The 22951-nt window shown below is 32.1% G+C and overlaps 2 protein-coding genes across 3 annotated transcripts in view; one reads left to right on the top strand and one right to left on the bottom strand.

Moving 5' to 3' along the window:
* The window catches only part of LOC139518722 (RNA polymerase II elongation factor ELL-like), a 48088-nt gene extending 35483 nt beyond the window's left edge, over positions 1–12605 (top strand). The window contains exons 7-13 of one of the 2 annotated variants that reach the window (XM_071310218.1): positions 2138–2300; positions 2649–2727; positions 3691–3841; positions 4321–4366; positions 4826–4997; positions 5438–7368; positions 7414–12605. In XM_071310218.1, coding sequence (XP_071166319.1) covers positions 2138–2300; positions 2649–2727; positions 3691–3841; positions 4321–4366; positions 4826–4997; positions 5438–5596 — 770 coding nt within the window. In that variant the 3' untranslated portion in view covers positions 5597–7368; positions 7414–12605. Of the gene's footprint in view, positions 1–2137; positions 2301–2648; positions 2728–3690; positions 3842–4320; positions 4367–4825; positions 4998–5437; positions 7369–7413 lie in introns of those variants that run through there. The other variant, XM_071310219.1, reaches the window with a different exon arrangement.
* Positions 12606–19322: 6717 nt separating this feature from the next.
* On the bottom strand, positions 19323–22686 carry LOC139518623 (PE-PGRS family protein PE_PGRS3-like). The gene is made up of 2 exons (XM_071310099.1): positions 20809–22686; positions 19323–19452 (listed from the first exon to the last, which is right to left on the bottom strand). Exon 1 carries the CDS (start codon positions 22684–22686, stop codon positions 20809–20811), a length of 1878 nt encoding a protein of 625 aa, XP_071166200.1. The 3' UTR covers positions 19323–19452.
* Between the last annotated feature and the right edge of the window lie 265 nt (positions 22687–22951).

Raw genomic sequence — 22951 nt, 5'->3', positions numbered from 1 at the left:
GAAACATCCATCCTGCAGTTCTATAGATACACGCAGAAGTCCATATACATGTTATAGATGTCATTGACATGGTTTAGATGTTGTCCTACCAAAACCTTTATCTCTCTAGATTGAGGTTGTCAGGAGAGAAACATCCATCCTGCAGTTCTATAGATACACGCAGAAGTCCATATACATGTTATAGATGTCATTGACATGGTTTAGATGTTGTCCTACCAAAACCTTTATCTCTCTAGATTGAGGTTGTCAGGAGAGAAACATCCATCCTGCAGTTCTATAGATATACACGCAGAAGTCCATATACATGTTATAGATGTCATTGACATGGTTTAGATGTTGTCCTACCAAAACCTTTATCTCTCTAGATTGAGGTTGTCAGGAGAGAAACATCCATCCTGCAGTTCTATAGATATACACAGAAGTCCATATACATGTTATAGATGTCATTGACATGGTTTAGATGTTGTCCTACCAAAACCTTTATCTCTCTAGATTGAGGTTGTCAGGAGAGAAACATCCGTCCTGCAGTTCTATAGATATACACAGAAGTCCATATACATGTTATAGATGTCATTGACATGGTTTAGATGTAGTTCTTCCAAAATACAAACTCATTCCATCATCTCTCTAGATTGATGCTACCAGGATAGTAACATCAGTCCTGCAGTTCTATAGATATTCACAGAAGTCCATATGCATGTTATAGATGTCATTGCCATGGTTTAGATGTAGTTCTACCAAAATACAAACTCATTCCATTATCTCTATAGATTGAGGCTACCAGGATAGTAACATCAGTCCTGCAGTTCTATAGATTTACATATGAGAAAATTGATGAATATTACTTTTCTGTCCCATGAACTAATTAGATTTTATGTAAATCACTGAAAAAAATGGATTGCATTTATTCTTTAAATCATTAGAGAAACTGTTCACAGCACCATATATCTTGTGCAATAAATTATTTCTACACTCTGACAGAAGCTCTACAGTCACTTTTACTTAAAATGCTCTTTAAATTTGAAAATTTTGATTGTCTTGAAAGGAAGGAGATATGCCATATAACTCTCAATAATTCAGTGGCAGAATTAACATGTAAACAACTAAGAATTATGTCATACCTGAAAAATACTGTAATTTAAATCTTTTATATGTAAACAACTAAAAGCAATTTTCACAATAATTTATTATTAATTGCAGTACACATTGCATGGTTTTATTAATGAAGCACATAAAACAGTATTTTGGATTCCTTTTAGATTTGGCTCTTCTAGGCCATTTTGTCTTTTTAATGATTGAAATGTATTTTATATATTCTTTCTTGGTTTGGTATTCAATGTACAGGTTCAGTAAATATTTTTGAGATTATGATTGATAGATTTTCAGTGGGCACAGTTAGGTTATTTTAGGTTATTTTAGGATATTTTATAATATGAACTTAAGATGTTAGTTGTGAGCTAGTGTCTACATTACAGTCAGCTAAATGACTATGAGAAGAGGATTTTGTTTTGTATTATATAGACTTGTCTGATAAGATAGGTATCAACTATTCTGAAATCTGTAAAAAACACAAATGTATTGGTTCAAAATTGTGAAATCTCTGCAGTGTTCTTCCCAGGGCCTTTTAGCATATAATGTAATGTGATGCCATAACCTTACATGTGAGCTATCTGAAGTGGTTTTCTTCTATAGATTATGTTATGGATATGATGCTATAAATTTTAGAAACATAATGGTATTTCAATTGGCCCGGTTTACCAGTATGCTAAATGAAATATCTGGGGAGAACACTGCTCTGTTATAGGCCAGTCTTCTAAAAAAGGGATTGAATCTTCCTTCAATAAAAATTGTTATGCATTTGTCATAACATTTTTCTTTACCAATCAAAAGTGCAGTTATTTTTGCTTATTTTAGTTTTAATTCAATTTTGTTTGAAAGCATTTTGTACATGTAACAAAGTCTCAAGAAAAAATAAAAATCATATGAAAATTAACAACATGTAATATACTACTTCCTCAGTGGAATATTTCCAACTAAAGCTTGCACATTTGACAACTCTGCAATAAGGACAGGAACCCATCAAAGATAGCATGACATGAGATTTATTTTAATGTAAACCTTCAATTTATTATTTCAGATGGCATGAAAGAGAAAGATAAGGATAGTTTTGGACAACATGTAACAAGTGTGGCTTCCCTGAATCCTCGTGATAATAAGTATTACCTCCTTAAACATCTGTATGCAGATGTGTCGCTCGACTGGCCTTTCTATTCAGACAGTGATAAAGACTTAGTCAAGAGGTAAACATATTGTTGTTGTAACAGCTTTTACTATCATAATAAAGATAAAAGACATTTAAATATGTACTTTAGAATACTTCTAAATTTTAAATGCATATACCTTGAGTAGTTTGATCAGAAGTCGGTGAAATGGAAAAAAGGAAATTTAAATTTTTTAAAGATATTTTGTTTATTTGAAATCTAGCAATACTATTGGATTAAAATGAAAGCTGTGTTTAGTAACTGTAATATAATGAAGACTGCAGTGGATTAAGAAGACAAAACATTTTTTGTAATATTTACTATTCAATGTTTATAAATTCTATGATAGAATAAAGGTGATTTTTAAAGAGTGGGTTATAATTTCAGTAAACTACAGAGTCTGTCCCCTTCAGCTTCACCTGCCAGCCATCCTTCACCCGACAGTCCTACAAGCTCAATACCACAGGTAAAACAATACACAAACAGTCCTACTAGCTCAATACCACAGGTAAAACAATACACAAACAGTTCTACTAGCTCAATACCACAGGTAAAACAATACACAAACAGTCCTACTAGCTCAATACCACAGGTAAAACAATACTTACACAATCCTACTAGCTCAATACCACAGGTAAAACAATACACAAACAGTCCTACTAGCTCAATACCACAGGTAAAACAATACACACACAGCTATTGGCAGTGAAATACATTTATCAGTATTTTACAAGTTTGAAGATTAGATAAAAGGCTCATTAATTAGACTTTTAGTGTATGATATATATAAAGTTCTTGTTATCCAGTAGATAAAAAAAAGGGTGAAAGGTGAAGGTCTTATTATCCAGTAGCTGCAGATGTTATTGTTGAGTAGGTGAAAGGTGAAGGTCTTGTTGTTATCCAGTAAAAGAAATCTATAGCTCCTGTTATCAGTAAATGATAGGTGAAGGTCAAAAGGTCCTAATCATTCCTCTGTTTTGATGAGGATTAAAATATCTGAAAATTGACCTGAAATTAGATTGTAATACATGTATATAACATAAGAAAACCATTACTCAACTATTGTAGGATTTAGTGAGGGGATAAAATTATCCACACTAAAACAATAGATATATATCACTGATTTCAACGTTAGTAACCAATAATATATTTCCTTAGCCTATGGCTAGGGGGTAAATGTCTTATGCTAACACAGAAAATAGTTCTCACAATTATTAATTTATTATTCATTAACATGTATAGTTTAATCGACAATCTATTTTAAGTATATGTAAATTATACTGACATTTTTATGCAATACCTGTAAAGTATTGTAATTAAAATATTTTCATTTAATTAGATGATTTACTGTACCAATGTGGCATGGGTAACATTCTTTGTTAGATTTATGTTGCAAGAGTGTTAATATGAGGCATGTATATTGTTTCAGAAAAGACCAATTGAACCCTCGACAGTAGAACTCCCACCAAGTAAAAAACAGAAGAGGATATCACATTATGATAAAACCATTAAAAGCAAACAGGAAGTGACATCATCAGTCAATGGGCATGACAGGAAACATACCAAAGAGAATATTGATGGTACTTTTATTAAAGCCAAATCTTCTTATATTTTTTTAAGAATCTTACAAACTACATAACAATTCAGTCTCCTATAATTCTGTGAGTCATTTCATGAAAAATCTTACAAGAAAATAAACTCAGTTATGAAACTTACATGTTTCGTGTACCATATTAATTTTAATCGTAAGATTTCTGGTGGAAGGAGCTACTGGTGCCTATTTATATTATAATATTTTTCTTGAACTTAATGGAGAGAAAAAAATCAATAACTTCTTATCAGAAATGTCTGTGATATCATATGTTTCATTTTTGAATGAGAAAGAAAGTTGATATAGGCTTGTCTCTTTTTAATATTTACTAAACGAGATGAAGATGATTCTTGGTCGTCGGTTGTATTAAATAGCGTTTATCTCTTACCTACCAACCATTTTCCAACTGAAGTAACCAAAAGTTGTTTTGAGTTATTTCCCCTTTAATATTTGTTATTTTTGTTACAGATTCTTCCAATGTTGACTCCACAACCAGTGATCTGGACTTTGTGAAGTAAGTTCATACTATATAGATTATCATTGAGATTAATCTCTGATTCACTTCTATGAAAATAAAACACTTTTGCAAACTGTATATGTCCAAAGTGCTGGATTTATCTTCATAAGGAATGCGCAAATCATAACATAAGCTAAGAATTTATAAAGATACAGAAACTTTTGAAGGTATATGACCAAAATGGACTTAAATCAGAGTGTAAATTACTTAGCAGTCAACAGTACAATTAAAAATTGCAGAAAATAAGACAACAACATAACAACATTTAAACAAAAATAAAATGAGATCTAGAAAAAATAAAACTTGACTTGGTGAAGACACATTGAGGGTCAGGGTTCTAAGAAGTATTTGGAGTATTCAGCCCCCTCCCTGCTTTTCAGTCAATTGGGGTAATTACAAAATATACCACTCCTTTTCTTGGACTACAAATTTTTACTTCTGAACTGTTCATTTCAGCAAATATAATAATATTATGAGTATGGATCAGAGAAATAAATACAAACAGGAGTTTAACTTAGAATATGAAGAGTATCGTAATCTTCACAAGAACGTGGAGAAAGTCACGCAGAAGTTTGCTGATCTGGAAGTCAAAATGAGACAGACACAGCAAGGAACTGAAGAATTTGAGGTAAAATTACTTCCATCATGAATAATTGCACAATTGATGTGTTAAAAAAATTATGTTTTTTGTCGAGCTCTTTCAAAGCCTTGATTTTTACATTGTATGCAAATGATGTTTATTGGATTTATATTACAAAACTGGAAACATGCCACACCTTGAAATTTGACAAGATTGTATTTTCCATCAGAATACTGTAAATAGAACCTATGTCTCAGATATATTATATTAAATTTGAGAATGGAAATTGGGAATATGTCAAGGAGACAACAACCCTTAAGAGCAGATAAAAACCGAAGGCCACCAATGAGTCTTCAATGCAAAGAAAAATTCAAAAATATTTATGTTTGTTTTAAAACAGCTATAATGATAATAAGAGTTTTAGAAATGTGTATTTGACATCTCATAGTTTTTGTACAATTAAAACATTGTTGTTTGTATCTTTGTAGAAGTTAAAGGAATTAATCAGGACTGAATATAAAGTACAGAAAGAAGATATCAAGTACATTGAACAGAAAAAAAGATTTGAATATTTACATAAAAAATTGGGCTTTATCAAGGAGTTAATATTAGATTATGACCGATCTCAAGCTATTGTGGATTCATAGCGATAGTTCCACCTGTGCGGTGGATTTTTGTTGACAACCTAGTTGTTACTTTTTGGTAACAATGTTTCTGGCCAATGGATCTGGAGATTTCGCTTTTTATTAAGTCATGTGATGTAAGAGTTGCTTTGTGTAAGCTATGTGATGAATGTATGTGTTCACATGTGTAAAATGTGTATTCAGTGTTCAGGAAAAGCTAAATAGTATTCTCAATGAAATCTGTATTTGTCAATGTTTTATTTGTGAGAGAAAATTAGTGATAGAAGTTCACTATAAAGTGCCATATTATAAAAATATCAAAGGGGGAAAAGTTTTAAAAAGTAGTTTCTGTTTTAAAGAAATTCTTTAATTAATTATACTGAATCTGCAGTTTGTTTTTGACAATGTTGACATGAATGAGCCTAATTAAAGACATAACATTTTTGCCTGACATTGTTGAATAATGTAATATAAGGGAATGTGATACCTTCTTGTCTAACTCTGCATTGATATTTATATACTTTAACCATCTGGATAGGAAACAACATACATTTTATTTTCCTTAAGTTTGCTTATAATACGTTTATTTTTTCTCTGATAAAGAGGAGATAACCCAATTTATAATGTGTTCCATTGCACTACAAATGCATCATATGTTGATACATTATCTGGATATCTTTTATCATTCTGTGATGGAGATATGATATCTGGATATCTTTTATCATTCTGTGATGGAGATATGATATCTGGATATCTTTTATCATTCTGTGATGGAGATATGATATCTGGATATCTTTTATCATTCTGTGATGGAGATATCTATGCCAGAATATTAACATATAGTTTTAAAATCAAATGTTTTCTCTGGTGTTGTAGACAGGGAGGGTAGGTGTCATTTTCTCCTATATTTTCATTGATCTTTGACTATAGATAAATATCTCCCAGATAAAGGTATTAGACTACACCAAGAGAACATATTGAGTGAAAAAGAGAAAAAAATTTTAATCAATAAAATTTTAGTGTTTCTCTCAATTGCAGAAAAAAGAAAAGGGTGGAAGGATAAAACATAACTTAACTTGAATACTATTTCATTGAGAAAATTATTTATGTGTTGCACTCAACATGCCTTATTGGTGTATTTTTGTATGTTTCAACATACTAATATATTACCGGAATGTTTCGAAGAAAAAAAAAATGCTTTAAAAAAAATAGAAAACTGAGTGTTTAAATTAAAAAAATGAAACTTATTATCTTTAATTAAGGTCAAGGGTTGCTTTAATTAGGTTACCTCTCCAAGTTCATTGCATTATCCTTTGTTCATATCAGTATTCTAAACAGTGTTGTAGAATTATTAGGGCTCAAGTTCAGCATTAAAACCTGACACATTCCATTCATGGTGAAACCTATCTAAACTTTGATCTCGTCTTTCTCTTGACCTCTAATCACGCAAAGTGAACTATTGCCATTACTTGTCATCCATGAGTCCAAACACACTATAAAACAAGTCTGTATCTCTTCAAAAAACATAACCAATTTAAATCAAAACAGAATATTTTTTATAAGATTTTGAGTTTGAAACTTTATCTCATGCTGTTCTCAAGCAATCAACATTTTTTTTCAAGTTGATCAGAATTTAAACAAGATAGCAATTTTCAATACAGTTACATATGTAGTTTCCTTCCAATTGACCTATTTCTTTTTGAATTGTGGGCAATGAACTTTCCAACATTTCATGATATAGTTTTTTGTTGACTAGATTTTAACAAGAACGACTTCCCTTTTGTTTTAACTTGGACGTCTACAAGCTTACATTCCTTTATTAGCTGCCAAATTCAAATTAGTAACCTGACGTTTGAATATAGGAAAAGATGTTTTCTGATTAATATTAATTTCTTTTAGTCTTGTTTCATTACTGTTATCTAGTCAGGGTTATTAATTATGATAATGACTTATTGGCATATTAGTTGTAGAAGTTCACATATGATTTGTGACTTACTGAAAATTTTTATAAATATGGCATCTAATATTTGGTGAGCAATACAGGTTGTTAGGAACCATCAATGTTTTAAGGGGTCAAGGTGATAGGCTAGCAGTTTACTTACTGATAAAGAAATATGTTGTTAAATGGAAACAAAGACAGTATATTTTAATGAGTTAGAGATAGATGATGAACAAAATTAGTAATTTTTTTTGCCCATATCATAAAATAAATTAAGGAATGCTTTTGCTTTATTTTAGTTAGTTAAAAAAAATAGTGAAAGAGGAGGTGGGGGGGGGGGGGGGGGGGGGGGGGGGGGGGCTAAATGATATTAAATGGAAAATATTAATGATCTTTATAGACTAATTTTCTGTTTAGAAAGGTTTCACTGTTAAAGCTTTCATTCCATACGTTGTTCTTTGAACTTGTTAAAACTAAAACAGGTTTTGTGCATTTTAATTGAATTTGAGGTCTAAAAGTATTCATATTATACAAAATACATGTTCAAAAATGTCTTTTTATTTAGGGTATAAATGATGGTTTATTTAGGAGCAGTTTTCATATAAATTGTTTTTGTTACCACAACGCTGATTAAAAATGAAATAAAACTTATTTTTATTGCCAAAGTTAAAAAAAAAATACTTTGATCAAAACCTCTCTTTTTAAACTGAAGAGGAGATGAATAACATTGAAAACTCAGAACATTTTTTATTGCCATATTTATCATATTTTACACAACTACCTGTCTTTCAAAGGTCAAAGGTCATTATTTTAACTTTTTGTTGTGAAACTTGATATATGTGTAAAACTACCACTGTGCCTCAAATAACTGATCAAAATTCATGAATAGCATCGATTGTTTGAGGGTATGTATTCCTTAAGCCATAACCATTTGGTGCTGTCAAATAATGGATTGACACATCCAAATATGAGATAAACAATGCTGTTATATTCTTTTTTTATTTTGAAGAAATTAATGCCAGGGGAAGAAAAAGTAAAATGAAAACTTCAATGACAATAAGATTATCCTGTTTTTATCAACTGTTCAGTTACCAATGGGGGAGGTTGCAAGGGTCTGAAATGTTTAGCAAATATCCTGAAAAATCTCAGAATTGAGTTTTAAAGCAATAAATAGACAAATTGAAAAAAAAAAGAATTTGAAATGGAAGAAATTTAAGGGTTTGTTTAAGATTTTGGGAAGTTTTATGAAGAAACAGTAGTGTCATATAATATCAAATTTGTGTATGCTATGTAGATAATATTTCTCATAGTGAAAGTGTCAACTTAAAACCTGTTTTCCTTAAACTAACCTAATTGTATTCATAAATGAATGTTAGAAAAGTTAATTTTATGTTGTATTATGATTTTATAGTAAGTTTAGCCATTTGTTCATCATGCAAAATTAGAAGCAAAATAATTTTTATTGCAACCCTTTACTCCATGGAAATATTTTTTTTAGAAACATGATTCGCATAGGATTTTGTATAATGATTAAAAATCATCATGTTTAAAGTGTTAATGCATTGCTAAAACGAATATTTCATCAATGAAAGTCCAGTAAGATATTCACATGAATATCCTTTTTATATTAGATACAAATTTTATTAAGTCTGATGCAGATTTTTCGTAGTCAAAACGTTTCAACCTAGGCACTACACAGGTGTCATTATGGAGTAAAGGGTTAACTCAAATGTGTAAATTTTTGAGATAGAAGATTTTTTTTTTAATGACATTTAATTTTATCTAAAATTCAATTTTATTTCAATCTGAAAACAATACAAATTTCCACACTTTGTTAACAAGGATCTGACATTTCATTAGCCAATGAAATCTCTGCCTCCAAATTTTTGAAGGTGTGCATGATCATGTTGAAAAAGCAGCCAACAACTTTACTCTTTAGATACTTCATAACTTTATTTGTACATTTAAGGATGAAAACCAGCTAAACTTACTGTAAAACTATAGAATAACAATTGTGATTTGTTTTAATGGTGAGAATGAGTGCGTGTGCACTTTCATGATCAAATGATAGCATTGACAACAATCTGTGATAATTATTTTTGTTTTTATCAGACCATGGTTGTAGATATATAATATCTTGTATGAATGAAATGGTGTACACAGGTTAAACCTAAATGACATTTAATATTAATGGCCAAAGTCAGAATTTGTCTGTGAAATTTATCTTGGACTCTTTTAACTTTTTTTTCTTGTTGTGGATAATTTTTGCTGATATAAGAAATGGAATGACTGAAAATAGAATTTTTTTGAATTATTTATGCTCAAACACAACTTTATTAAGATATCTTATGAAGAGATAAAGTTCCAATCATATACACTTGTTATGCAGTATTTGGTGCTATTCATGACGTTCTATAAAATCATAAGTTTTCATCTCTATCTGTTTTATAGAAGTAACTAAGTTAGTATGTAGGTCAGTGATAGAAACAGTATATGCCAGTTTGTATGGATTTACAGGGGTATACATTATCAATGTTTTGTTATCTCCCTTCAATGCTCAGGTGTTCAGCTAATAGAGGCAAATAATGAATTGCTGTCAAAATATAGAATAGTCTGAACAACATGAAAGAGCAAGTGCTATAATTTATTCTCAGTTAAATTATTGAATTATAGCTAGTGCTTTAATTTATTCTAATTATTTAAATGTACATAATTGTATACAGTCAGATTTTATTTTGGGTTCAGTTTTTCCTTTTACTGTTTATTTGTAAGATATTTGATTTTAATGTGTATATCAAATTTGTCAATGAAATGAAAGAATGACACAAGACACAGCAAATAGAAAAATGTTTTCTATAAGTTATTAGTTTGTTCTATTGTATGTAGTATAGATGCTGATACATTACAAGTTACCATTTTACTAGAAATCAAACCAGTTCAATTCTGGAAAGAGGAAGGGAAATAACACAAGGCCATGTTAAACAGAATGTCTGTCCATTTATGTTATCTACTTACAACAATACAATTACTGATAAGTCAATAGATTGGCTTGGTCCTCATTTTCAGTATTCTTAGATTTCTTACCTCATTTTTCTTAATCCTTAATATTTTTTGGGGCATTATTCTCTGTTCTTTATATTATTCTTTTAAAATATTTCAGCACACCATTATTCTCTTATTATTTTTTTTGGCCTCATTTTTCTCTCTTTTATTTTAATTTATTTTTTGCTGGTATACTAGACACTTTACTATTTATTCTGTAAAATCCTCCCAGACCCCCAAACCAGACAGATGTTACATTTTTTTATGGTTAATAAAGAAATACTATAAACTTAACTTCTGGAGGAACAATATATTTGGAAAAAATATGCATTAATATTTATAATTTTTCCTACTTAATATAAATGGGACTTGAAAAAAATAATTAGGTTAATGGCAATTATTACACGGGTCATGCTTGTTTAAAGCTTAAAATATCACTTAACAAATGATAAGAAATATCAGTGCTGAATTCAACAAAATTTTTAAATAGCTGAAGGGGAAATAACTCAGATTATTTCAAAAGAAATCAAGGCTGCAACTTGTATTACTCTACAATTGAAGAATTACTAGATATTACATACCATATAATGGATCAACAATCTTTTCTTAAAACTAAAGTATTTGATACAAATATCAATAGTACATGTTTATACTAATTAACTGGTAATATCAAGTATAATTGGTTAATGAATTGCAAAGCTGAAGGAAAAACTCCAGCAATAAACCAATGAAATATAGCAAACTTGGTCAAAAAGCAGTGACAGAAAAAATGATGCATAGCTATAGAAATTAAAGAAATCCTATAACTTGATCAAATTTGAATCTTTTAAAATATTGTGATTTATAAGCACACAGATTAATAGTTTATTCTAGTCAGACTCGAGTAGTTATTTACTTGTCCCATTTTTTCCAAGATCTTACTTATGTCCTATAGTATTTGCTATTTTCTTTAATTTCAATGAACAGCTTGAACAAAATTCTCGTCCATCAAGTTCAGTAGACCTAAACATTAAAAATGGCAGGCAATATAGGTTGTTTTATGCAAAGTTTACTATTTCTTGTTCACTGCTGTCTGTGTTAACTGTTATCTGTTTTTGCATGTACATTTACATTTTAATGTAAATACTGATTTGCTCGTTTATTGATTGATTTAGATCTTGTGAATTCAAAATGGAAGATCTTGACTTTTAGAAGAATGCAGATCAATGGCTAAAGAAACTCATTGTGCAAAAGGAAACCTTTATTTCTCATTTATTCTGTGCTTCAATTTTACTTTCTTTTTCATAGAATAAACCTATTCAAAGAATAAACTGAGATCTGAATATAAATTGAATGTTCTGTGAAAATTGAAATAAAGATTTGTTTAGAAAACTTTAATACAAATAGCCAACTATGGAATTAGATCTCAAATTTAGAATACATAGAGGTGTATCATGATAGTGTCTATGTTTTCACTGTGATATTCAATATTAAGAGCTGTAAGCTGACTGAAACATTTGTGCATTATTTTAAATTCTAGTAGAACAAAATCCATCTTAATTTCTACATTTTTATATTGGAGGGATATCTTAGTCTATTATAGAATAATGACATAAATGGAAAAATCAATCTGATGTTAGCTGACTTATTTGTCGGCAGTCAAGCTATACAACTGTCTCCTGAAAATCAGAGTATATCTGTTACTTCTGTCAATGTATCTAATGTTTACAGACTGTCATTGGTAGATAACCTATTGATAGATCTGGCTATATGGTATACTTAATTCTGTATATTGTCATCCTACTTTGTAAATGTCTTTATGTCATGACATAGTGTTCCAATATATGCCATTACCTAACAAGTCTTCCATTTTGTAAGCACAAGGTAATATTAATTCCTTGTTACATTTAATTTATTAATGTTGATGATGTCGGCCGTGTTATTGACAGGTATGTGAATGATATTGGAATGGGGAGTGGATGTATGTTAACATGTTATATCATTGTTGCATTTTTTGCTTGTGTACCCTGTATGTTTATTTTTGACATAATAAATCACGCATTGCAAAAAGAATGTGGGTTATAGTTTTATTTTGAGATAATTTTGCCTTTAGTTTCATTATTTATTACATTGTCAAACACTTTCTGTACGAAATGTGTTAGCCAAAGGTTGGAATGTAGTGAGCAAAAATGTAAAAACTAAAAAAAAACACTTTTAAAATACTCATGAAACTGTTCCAGGATTATGCCCCCAAAAAATGGTAAAACAGAAAAAACTGATGTAGATTTTCTTTCTGATGTAAAAGGTGTGAGGTTGTTGAAACAAATCTAGTTAAAAAATAATAGGTCTATGAACATTGAAGCTATATCTATCTTAAAAGACAACTAATTTTACGAATTACTTTTACATATCATTTCTCCACTTATGTTATATCAAATGCTTCAAAATTTAATTTCCATTGGGAACAAACACTATTTATACTCTCACAAAACTTACAAAACAAAAAATCGAAGGTCAGATTTGTTCCTTTAGAATTTCCTATAAATTTATATTCTAATATTATGACAGTAATTTATAGTTCTGCTGTTGACAAAATTAGAAACTGCAATTAAAAAAGAACCAAAAAAAAAACCGCTCTTATATTTGTTGATAGCCCGTTGAATATCTTGAAAAGAGCGATTGCTCCTTCTATATATAAATACCTCTCAGTTAAAATAGTTTGACAGATCTATTAGAAAGTAAAGTCAGTTAACCGTAATCGTTCCAAATATATTGGACTGTATTGCCGTCAGCTACAACCACTATACATAACTCATGTTTTGAGACAGGCACATAAAGAAAGTGGTTGGGTCGAAACTTCATGAGCTCCGAACCACCCCATTAATAAAAGCAACAGTACTATACCGCTGTTCGAGAGTCATGGTTGTAACCTTGGATAGTGGTGTTACAAAGGCAAACAAAAATAATATTCAACATTGGGAAATGGGTTAGGAGATGCTCACCCAATCGGATCATTCCGTCTTCATTTTAGCATTCATGCAAGTTGCTGTGTTTTCTCTCGGTTTGTCTTGTTAATCGATATATAAGATTTTTAAAACATCTGTAAACTCTCTGGTCATGCTGTATGAACAACACATTCTTTTACGTTTAGAGGACGTGGTGCTTTTACGTGCCCTCAGTCTGTCGGTTTGTACCTTTGCAAAATTATGATGTTGTTATGATAATGTCAATTTAGGAATTTTGGTCCTTGATGCTATTCAACTTCGTACTTTATTTTGCCTTTTTAACTGTTTTGGATTCGAGTGCCACTGATGAGTCTTTTGTAGACGAAACGCGCGTCTGGCGTATATACGAAATTTAGTCCTTGTATCTATGATGAGTTTATTTAGATAATGAAAAGATACCATGTCTACTATATTCTGTTGATCTTGTATTAACATCTGACTCAAAAGAAGGGCTTCAGTAGAGATTTGATACTTTGTTCACATTCTGCAAAGATTGGTGTATGGAAATAAATGCGGAGAAAACAAAAGTATTATATTCAATATGAGTGGTAGACTCCTTAAAGAAGCTTTCAATGTAGGAAATAATTCTATCGAATGTGTTAAACAATACAACTATCTTGGCATAGTCATCCAACATACTGGAAATTTAATGAAACCAGGAAACAATTATTCCAAAAAGGTCAAAAGGCCAGTTTTAAACTTTATAAAAATTTGAAATCATCAAATCCTTCTATTTAAACTCTTTTGCATTTATTTAATCACTGTATACAGCCAATTGTAACGTATGGTTGTGAAAATCGGGGGGTTATTAACATTACCCATAAAAGGAAAAATTTATCCCTTTATGACATATTTAAAGATAGGGAGTTTGTAAGTATATTATTGGTGTTTCAAAGATGTTCACAAATGTAGCAGTCCTGTCTGAACTTGGTAGATATCCACTTTATATAAATGTGCTAACACATATGTTTATACAGGGGGGGATCCAGAACCTCGATGTGTGGGGGTGCACCATGAACAATTTTTTTTTTTAGAAATATGTATATGCGAATGTGATTGGGCGTTAGGTTTGTGTCAGATCATCGTTTCTGTATTTCTATATGTTTTAATTGTTTTACTTATTCACTTTTCGCTTCCAGACTTACTTTTTTGCACATTATTCTATAGCTTGTGTCTGTAAAGCACCTTAATATCCTTATAAATGGTTACCTTTTGCACAGCCTCATACATGTAGATGGTAATTGAAATAAAAAAATAATAAAAACAAATATAACTGCATGCTTGGGCTTTTAGATAAATGTATAAGTCCTAGATTCTGTTACAAAGTAAATTTTAACGAAAATCAAATAGCATTTTATCAATGATTAGGCATAGACTAGAGAATTCCCCATCTGATTTATTGAAAAGTGCTTATGCTGAGTTAAAAATCATTGAGAGTATTTAAGCTCAAACTAGCTCCAATAATGTATTTGGCTCTCTAATATCATTTTCTACAGCGACAAAATTAGGTATTGACCTAAATATATGTAAACATTTAGGCAAAAATAAATTAAAAAATTTACTTAAAAAACAGCTCAACTTAAATTTTCAAAGTGATTGGCAGAAAATGCGAGATTTTTATTTACAGAAGCAAGGCAAATTGTACACTTCCTTTTCAATCAAAAGGTCATTTGACTATGAAAATTATTTAGATTTAAAGCAACAACAAAAACATTTGTTAACAAAATACAAACTCAACAATCACGGTTTAAGAATAGAAACTGGCAGACATGAACGAATTATCAATGTATGTGGTAAATACCTCGACATGAGATAATATGTTTATATTGTAATTCAAATTCTATTGAAAATGAAATCTTTCTTCTGCAATGCCCTGAGGGCCTCTTTACAATAACTTCAGAAGAGATATGACTGATTATATAAAAAAAATACCTCAGTTTAGTTAATTTAAACAGAAATGATCTTTTTACATGGATCATGAGTAATGAAGATATCAGTTTTTTTAATCTATTTTATGTGCATACCTCGATAAAGGCCTGCAACTTAGAAAATCAGAAAATTAGTTAAATACTCTAATAGATAGCAAAATTATCTCCCCTTGACCACTGACCCTTTCCTCGTGCATTTTAACTATTATTTTATGTTTCTTCAATCACTCGGTAATGCTTATGTCATTTTGTTATTAATGTCATGCTCTTAATGGGCCCTTTAATTTGGAAAATAAAAATATTGTATTGTATTGTATATTATTATGTTTTGAATGAACTTGACAAAAAGAGTATTACAGATTCATTTAAGTCATCCCATTTATCTTCAAATTGACAATGATGGTAGACTCAGGACTAATAAGTAATCACAGGTACCAGACTTATAATTTGTTACTCTCGACGCGCGTTTCGTCTACATAAGACGCTCAGATAAAAAAAAAGTTAGAAAGTCAAACAAGTATAAATAAAGGCAACAGTAGTGTACCGCTGTTCAAAACTCATAAATCCATGGACAGAAAAAACAAAATCGGGGTAACAAACTAAAACCGAGGGAAACGCATTAAAAATTTGTCCCTCTTTTACACTTTTGCAAACAGTAAATTTATAAAAATGACCATATAATTGATATTCATGTCAACACCGAAATGCTGACTACTGGGCTGGTGATACTATCGGGGATAAAACGTCCACGAGTAGTGATATCGACCCTGTGGTGTAAATAGTAATCAAAGTACCAGGCTTATAACTTTTCTATTTTTGTAAATTGATAACTTTCATGTATGCGTAACAACATTCCAGGAGAGCTGGATATTATATATCTATGTCTCATTTGATACACTATTGCAGGTTGGTCTCTTAATTTTTTTCCCTTATCCTGCCTTGCTTGATTGAGGGTTATTGCTTTCAATGATGCTCAACACCATGTTTCAAGAAAGGCAACAGTAATATACCAATGTTCAATAGTCATCAATCGATTTAAACTTGAAATCCGAGTCACAAGCCAAAATCGAGGGAAACACATCAACTATAAGAGGAAAACAAAATATTAAATATTTTTTGCTGTGACTGTCTTTGTCAAGACAACCACGGGTGTGTTCCACTTATCGTTACCATAAACCCTTCCTCTTTTCCTCGATTGTGACATTACATAATTAGACCTGTCACTTTCATGTTTTCTTTTTCTTTTTTTTTTAATTGACTACCTGAGAATCCACCAAATATATAAGGGCTCTTGATCAGCGTTTTTTAACACAGCAATTCAAAAGTCCATTAAACATTAAATCAATTAGGAATTTCATGAAAATTTTAAAGGATTCCCTGAGATGGTTTGAAAATTACATTATGTAAAGATGGCAAAATAAGCATCTGAACTTGATGAACATGTTTGTCACAGATCCAAAAATGTTGACTAAAAAGGTTGATATCCTCGCTTGCTAAAAGGCTAAAGTTCAAACAAATCTGAGATTACTGCCAATATGATCCAATATGTTACACTATGAACTGCATTCATAACCAACTATCTGAATTTTTACATAAAGTTACATTTTTGTTAACAATCATCTTCTCTTGTCGTGGTGTTTAAAGTTAAGAGCGTATGGTACAGATACTTGGGAGGTAATGCCGTTGCTTATGTTAATTGTTTTATTTGGCGACGTCAAACTACGACTTATCGGGAAAAGGTGCAGTTTTCGACTGTTTTTTATCATTCAAATTATTTAACTTGCAAATGAGCTTCTATGCAAATTATCAGCAAAATTTTAATATGGGATCAAAACTGTATCGTATGCCCCAAATCTGGGTAAAACAATCCGTATATTAATCAAACTAGCCTTTAATCAACCATTTTCAACATGAGAAAATGTCTATACCAAAACAGAAATATGAAAGTTACTGTCTATTCGTTTAATGTGTTTTATCATTTGATTTTGCCATTTGTTTAGGGACTTTCCATTTTGAATTTCCCTCAGAGTTCGGTATTTTTGTGATTTTAAGTTTTGCTCCTTTTACATGCAACTCAAGTTCTTGTATGACCATTTTCTATTTTATCAAACTTTTTTAATCACGCACTTTATTCTTAATTAAGTGAATACTTGTTGGTTTTTTTTTTTTTTGGTATGTGAGGCAGGTAAATGTCATGCCCGAAAGCTACAAAAGAAAGCAACCACAAGGTGAATGTCCCCTGGTATATAAACCCTCCACCCACATCACCTCGTCATCAATTTCTGTCTCAAATTATTATGTACATCTGACCACATTACAACTTTCATCATAAGTATTCGTCTATACACAATAAACATAACCAAACGACAACTGATTAGTATGTTACATGTTGTATGTTGTATAGAAATGACAAGACATGTCGCCTTTGTTTAGAAAAAAAGCATGCCATCAAGAAATAACATACATTACCAGTGTATTTAAATAAAGAATGTTAGCAATATTGCAAATTAATTGAATAACAAATATGAAACTGGAACCTTAACGTTTTATTGGTTTACCATATGAATATTGTCTAAAATACGTTTCGACCATTTCCAAACAATCTATATAACCTATCAATAATGCTTACATGAAGAGAACTGAATTAAAATCTTGTCTATCGTGTGTTTCGTGAAATCTTACTCGCTGTCTAAATGCTTAAAAAGGAGAATAACAAAAATTCCTAATTCTAAAAGGAAAGTCCCTTATCAAATGGAAGCGCCACACATCAAACGAATGGAAAACAACTGTCATATTCTTGACTTGGTATAGTCATTTAGTTATGTTGAAAATGGGGGATTAAACCTGGTTTTATAGCTTCCTAAACCTCTATTTTGTATGACAGTCGCAAAAAACTTCATTATATTGAAAACAATGTGTGAACAAAACAAACGGACATGTAATACTTAAAAATGTCAAAAGTAGGGATACAGCAGTCAACATTGTGTATTTTTTTTAATCACTATGGAAATAAACGATTTAATCAACAACAACAAAAATGTCATATAGACGATGCCTATGACCAAAAATAAAGGACATGAATACATAAAATCACAATAACATAATGGCTGGATGTATACGTACTGCGTCCGCCAAAGGGATTAAACAGTTAAGATTTACGAATTATTTACATTGAAAGTTTACTTCTTATTTTCTTAGCAATCAATGCACACATGTAGAGCAGGACAACTGATAACCTGATAACAGTTCTAGAAAACTGTTTTTTTTTTCAAATTAAAATTGGAGATCCACTGATGTGTCTTATGTAGATGAAATGTGCGTATAGCGTACACTTTATAAGTATTGTATATTCGACGAGTTTTCGATGCCACTGTTAGTGGACTTGTTTCTCCGAGAGTATCACCAACCCAGTTGTCAGTAATTTTGTGAAATATCATTAATATGTTCATTTTCTGTAAATTTTCTGCGTATGAAATGATGTATCATTCGAAAAACGAAGATTTGTCAACCCCCTATATAGATATCATAACAGTATTTGAACTTTTCGTTTTTTAAGACTTGTCAAGTTTGTGTTTTATTAGGACTTCTAACGTTTTAAGTACATGTGGCACTGGGGAGTAGAAAACTATAAGACTAATATCATTGGTGATATTTTTTAATGAAAATAATGGTAACAAAACAATAGCATTCCCAATTAGACATTATATATTAATAATAACTATTCGACATGAATATAAATTGTGGCAAAACAACTTCATGCAAATAATAATAATTGAGTCATTGTATATGACAACTGAGTTGTTGTGAAGATTGTATGTCTTAGTGTTACAGGCTTTATTGTTGTCCGTCTGCAAATGGTCAGACATTTCTACGACTAACCTACAAAGCTTCTACTCATGGTATACACATTTTCGTCCATATTTTACGGTAAATTTTTATCTCGTTATAACATGCGACAATCTGGATAAGTTTTTAAATCTTTCTAACCTGAAATAAAAAAAAACATTTTTCTTTTTTAGCCAAATGACGCATCTGAGTCACAATTTATCATCCGCATTAAATCAACATATCAATACCATTTATTTTTCGTGGGGTTCAGGTTGATAAATCTTAAGTTTTTTTTAAGTTAGCATATGTTTTAGCTGTATTTGGCAAAACTTTTAGGATTTTTTTTTTTTTTTTTTTTTTTTTTTTTTTTTTTTTTTAACTTTTTTGGATTTGAGCATCACTGGTGAGTCTTTTATAGACGAAACGCGCGTCTGGCGTATATACTAAATTTAGTCCTGGTATCTATGAGGAGTTTATTATTAACTTTTTTTTTTGTCTTTTTGTCTATTTGTCATTTACTGTTATGATGTTGTCTGCTCATTCTTAAACTATAATTTTATTAACCTGTCCTTTGGTAAGAAGATATAATTATGTTTGAAGTAAGAAAACGAAAGAAGAGACGAATGTGTCTGAGAACACGGATGTCCTCGCTCCTACACTTGATGTCATGACGGGTTCAGTGTTCTTAATTTTCAATTTTCCAAGATATAAAGGGGCAAATGTCTTGCAAGGTTAGTGACTCACTGCTACTTTTGTTTTGTTTTTAGCATTGTGTATAAGTTTCATAACATTTACATGAAGCAAACTAAAGTTAGAGAGTGAAAACTGGGAATACAGGCACATAGGGTCTAGAACGGTATGTACATCACTGTTCTAATTCAAAATTTGTATGCGAGTTTTGGTTCTTCGCATTGTGTATGAGTTTAATTAATTTAGAATGAGAGAAACTTTATTTTGATCAAACTATAATTCGACTACTGACCTACCCGAAAGATGAACACTTTGAGAACTACTGATCGAATAAATACGTTAATGGTATCATTTACATTAAAGCTTAAATTAGAAATAATTGCCATCGATTTTGCCAAAATTTTAATTCTGCAGGGTAGTTCTACAAGGTTAATCGAAATATATGTAAACAATGTGCCAAATATGAACATACTCATATTTCAGTGAATATGAACCAATTATTGTAAAAATTCATCCGATCTGTATTATTATTTTCTTCTTCTTCTAATTGCATGCATCAAAATAAATGAATATCTTGTAATTTTGTAGTAATTCCACAATAAGTGTCACACTACGATGGTGGATAATTGTATTATTGGCAAAAGCAAACCAAATTTCCTGATTTATATATATAGTATAGTTATATGCAAGTCTTTTGCTTTACGTACATATGACGGTGTAAGAAAAATCTTAGGCTTTGTGAATCCGAAATTATCACAAATATCAAAGAGGCTAATCGAAGAATGTTGTATATTAGTAGGGAGATAATTAGACATTAAGACATACCTAACTGTGTTTAGTGGTGCCTTTAGGTACTTTAAATAAAGGAAGAGAAATATGGTCCATACTCTTTGGATAAGCTATTATCTGCTGTTTATGTTCAAACTGAGTGTCAGGACTTGCAACTCCAAAATAATTCTCATTTGGAACAAATCCTTGTTTTAAATCAGCTATTGCCATACCTTTATTTCCTCCTATTCGATTCCACATGTCGCCACGGTTTGTTCCTTGCATGAAATGGGCCATTTGTTTTTGAGCTACAAGTTTGGGTATTGGTTTAAGCTGTCCTCCACCCGCTGAATCTTTCCAAAAAGACCGCATGTCAACTGAACCTCCAAATCCTTGATTTGCATCTTTGAACGAAAATTGAGCTGGTGCTTGTCCAACCATGCCCTGTTTTCTTGGTCCAAAACCACCATGTGCGAAGTCTGATCTACCAATATCATTGTTTTTAAATGAAAAGAACCTACCACTTTGTTCTCCTCTATGAAAGTCTGGTGTCGATGGTTTTGACAGAGGATTCTGTTGTTTTACGACTATATTCAAGTTAACGTCTTTAGACTTTTTTCCATGCGAAGTATCAAATCCTCCATCTATACCAAGCATAGACTGTAACGTGCCTTTACTTCTTGACATTGAGTTAAAGTTTCTATCTTGCATTTTGCCATGACCGCCATGTGCATTTATTTTACCAGAACTGTCTAATCCAATCAAAACTATTGATGGTTGCTGGTCTCTGCCTTTAACACTTTGAAGACTTGAAATAATGTTTGCTATATTTTGCTGATTAGCAGCGTTATTACTCATCTTTAAATCACGAAGATAATTTTCCAAAGCTACTCTATCATGTCTACCTGCTGCAATTATTGCAGATAACACAGCATTCATATTAATGTTAGAATTTATAGATCCACGACCTCCACGATCTGCTCCTTTCGTCGAAGATAACTCACTGAGGACCAACTTATTCAATAATGAGTTAGCGCTGATTGGTCCGACAATATTTGAATCAGGAAATGGCATTGGTTTTCTTGGTCCGAAGCCTTTCCTCCAGCCTCTTCTGACACCAGTCCATTGTCCTTTCCCAGCTCCACCGCCATTCCATCTCCCGCCCCCAGCTGCACTTCCAAACCATCCTCCTTCACCAGCTCCCCCACCATGTGCACCTCCAGTCCATCCTCCGCCTCCTATTCCACCACCAGCTGCACCGCCAGTCCAGCCTCCCGCTCCACCACCTCCGCCCCCAACAGCACCACCAGTCCATCCTCCGCCTCCAGCTCCACCACCTCCACCCCCTATAGCACCACCAGTCCATCCTCCGCCACCTGTTCCACCACCAGTCCATTTTCCACCACCAGTTGCACCACCCATCCAACCTCCTGATCCACCACCAGCTCCACCACCTCCTCCCCCAGCAGTACCACCAATCCAACCTCCACCTCCACTCCCGGTAGCACCACCAGTCCAACCTCCACTTCCAGTTACACCACCTCCTCCTCCCCCAGTAATCCAACCTCCACCTCCCGCTCCACCACCTCCGCCACCAGCAGCACCAACAGTCCAACCTCCACCTCCAGCTACATCGCCACCAGAAGCACCACCAGTCCATCCTCCGCCTCCGCCTCCTACAGCGCCACCATCTGCACCAACAGATAATCCGCCGCTAACCGAACTTCCGACTGATGTCGAAGCTCCACCTCCTATTCCTAACGAACCTGAAGCAATGTCTACCGCAGAAGAACTTTTGCCAGAACTCGCAGAATGCATTAATGCAAGTAATCCCATATTTTCTATTCCCATTTCCGCCATTGAGGCTGCTAAAAATGATCCACTGAAAGGATTTCCTCCTTGTCCCCCAAAACTCGTTGCATCGGCTCCAAACATTTGTTCCCATACACTTGACCCTCCTCCTCCGCCACCTCCGCCGCCGCCTCCACCACCACCTCCTCCGCCTCCGCCTCCACCACCACCTCCTCCACCTCCGCCGCCACCGCCTCCACCATCAGATAATAAAGCGTTTAATATCGCTGTATCTATACCATTATTTTCTTCATCTCCAAAGACAACGCTTTTCAGGAGAAAAAAGGAAAGGAGAGCTACTATCCCACGCATCTTCTGAAACATAAAATATTGTTTTATGGTGAAATAG

Source organism: Mytilus edulis, chromosome 4 (genome assembly GCF_963676685.1).
Source record: "Mytilus edulis chromosome 4, xbMytEdul2.2, whole genome shotgun sequence".
In the NCBI taxonomy this organism is placed as follows: Eukaryota; Metazoa; Mollusca; class Bivalvia; order Mytilida; family Mytilidae; genus Mytilus; species Mytilus edulis.
The sequence above is the reverse complement of the archived record's forward strand: the minus strand, read 5'-3'. Positions and strand labels throughout refer to the sequence as shown.

What these genes read in the sequence shown, in the direction of transcription:
- LOC139518623 (XM_071310099.1), bottom strand. Translation starts at nt 22,686, where the DNA reads ATGTTTGGAGCCGATGCAACGAGTTTTGGGGGACAAGGAGGAAATCCT.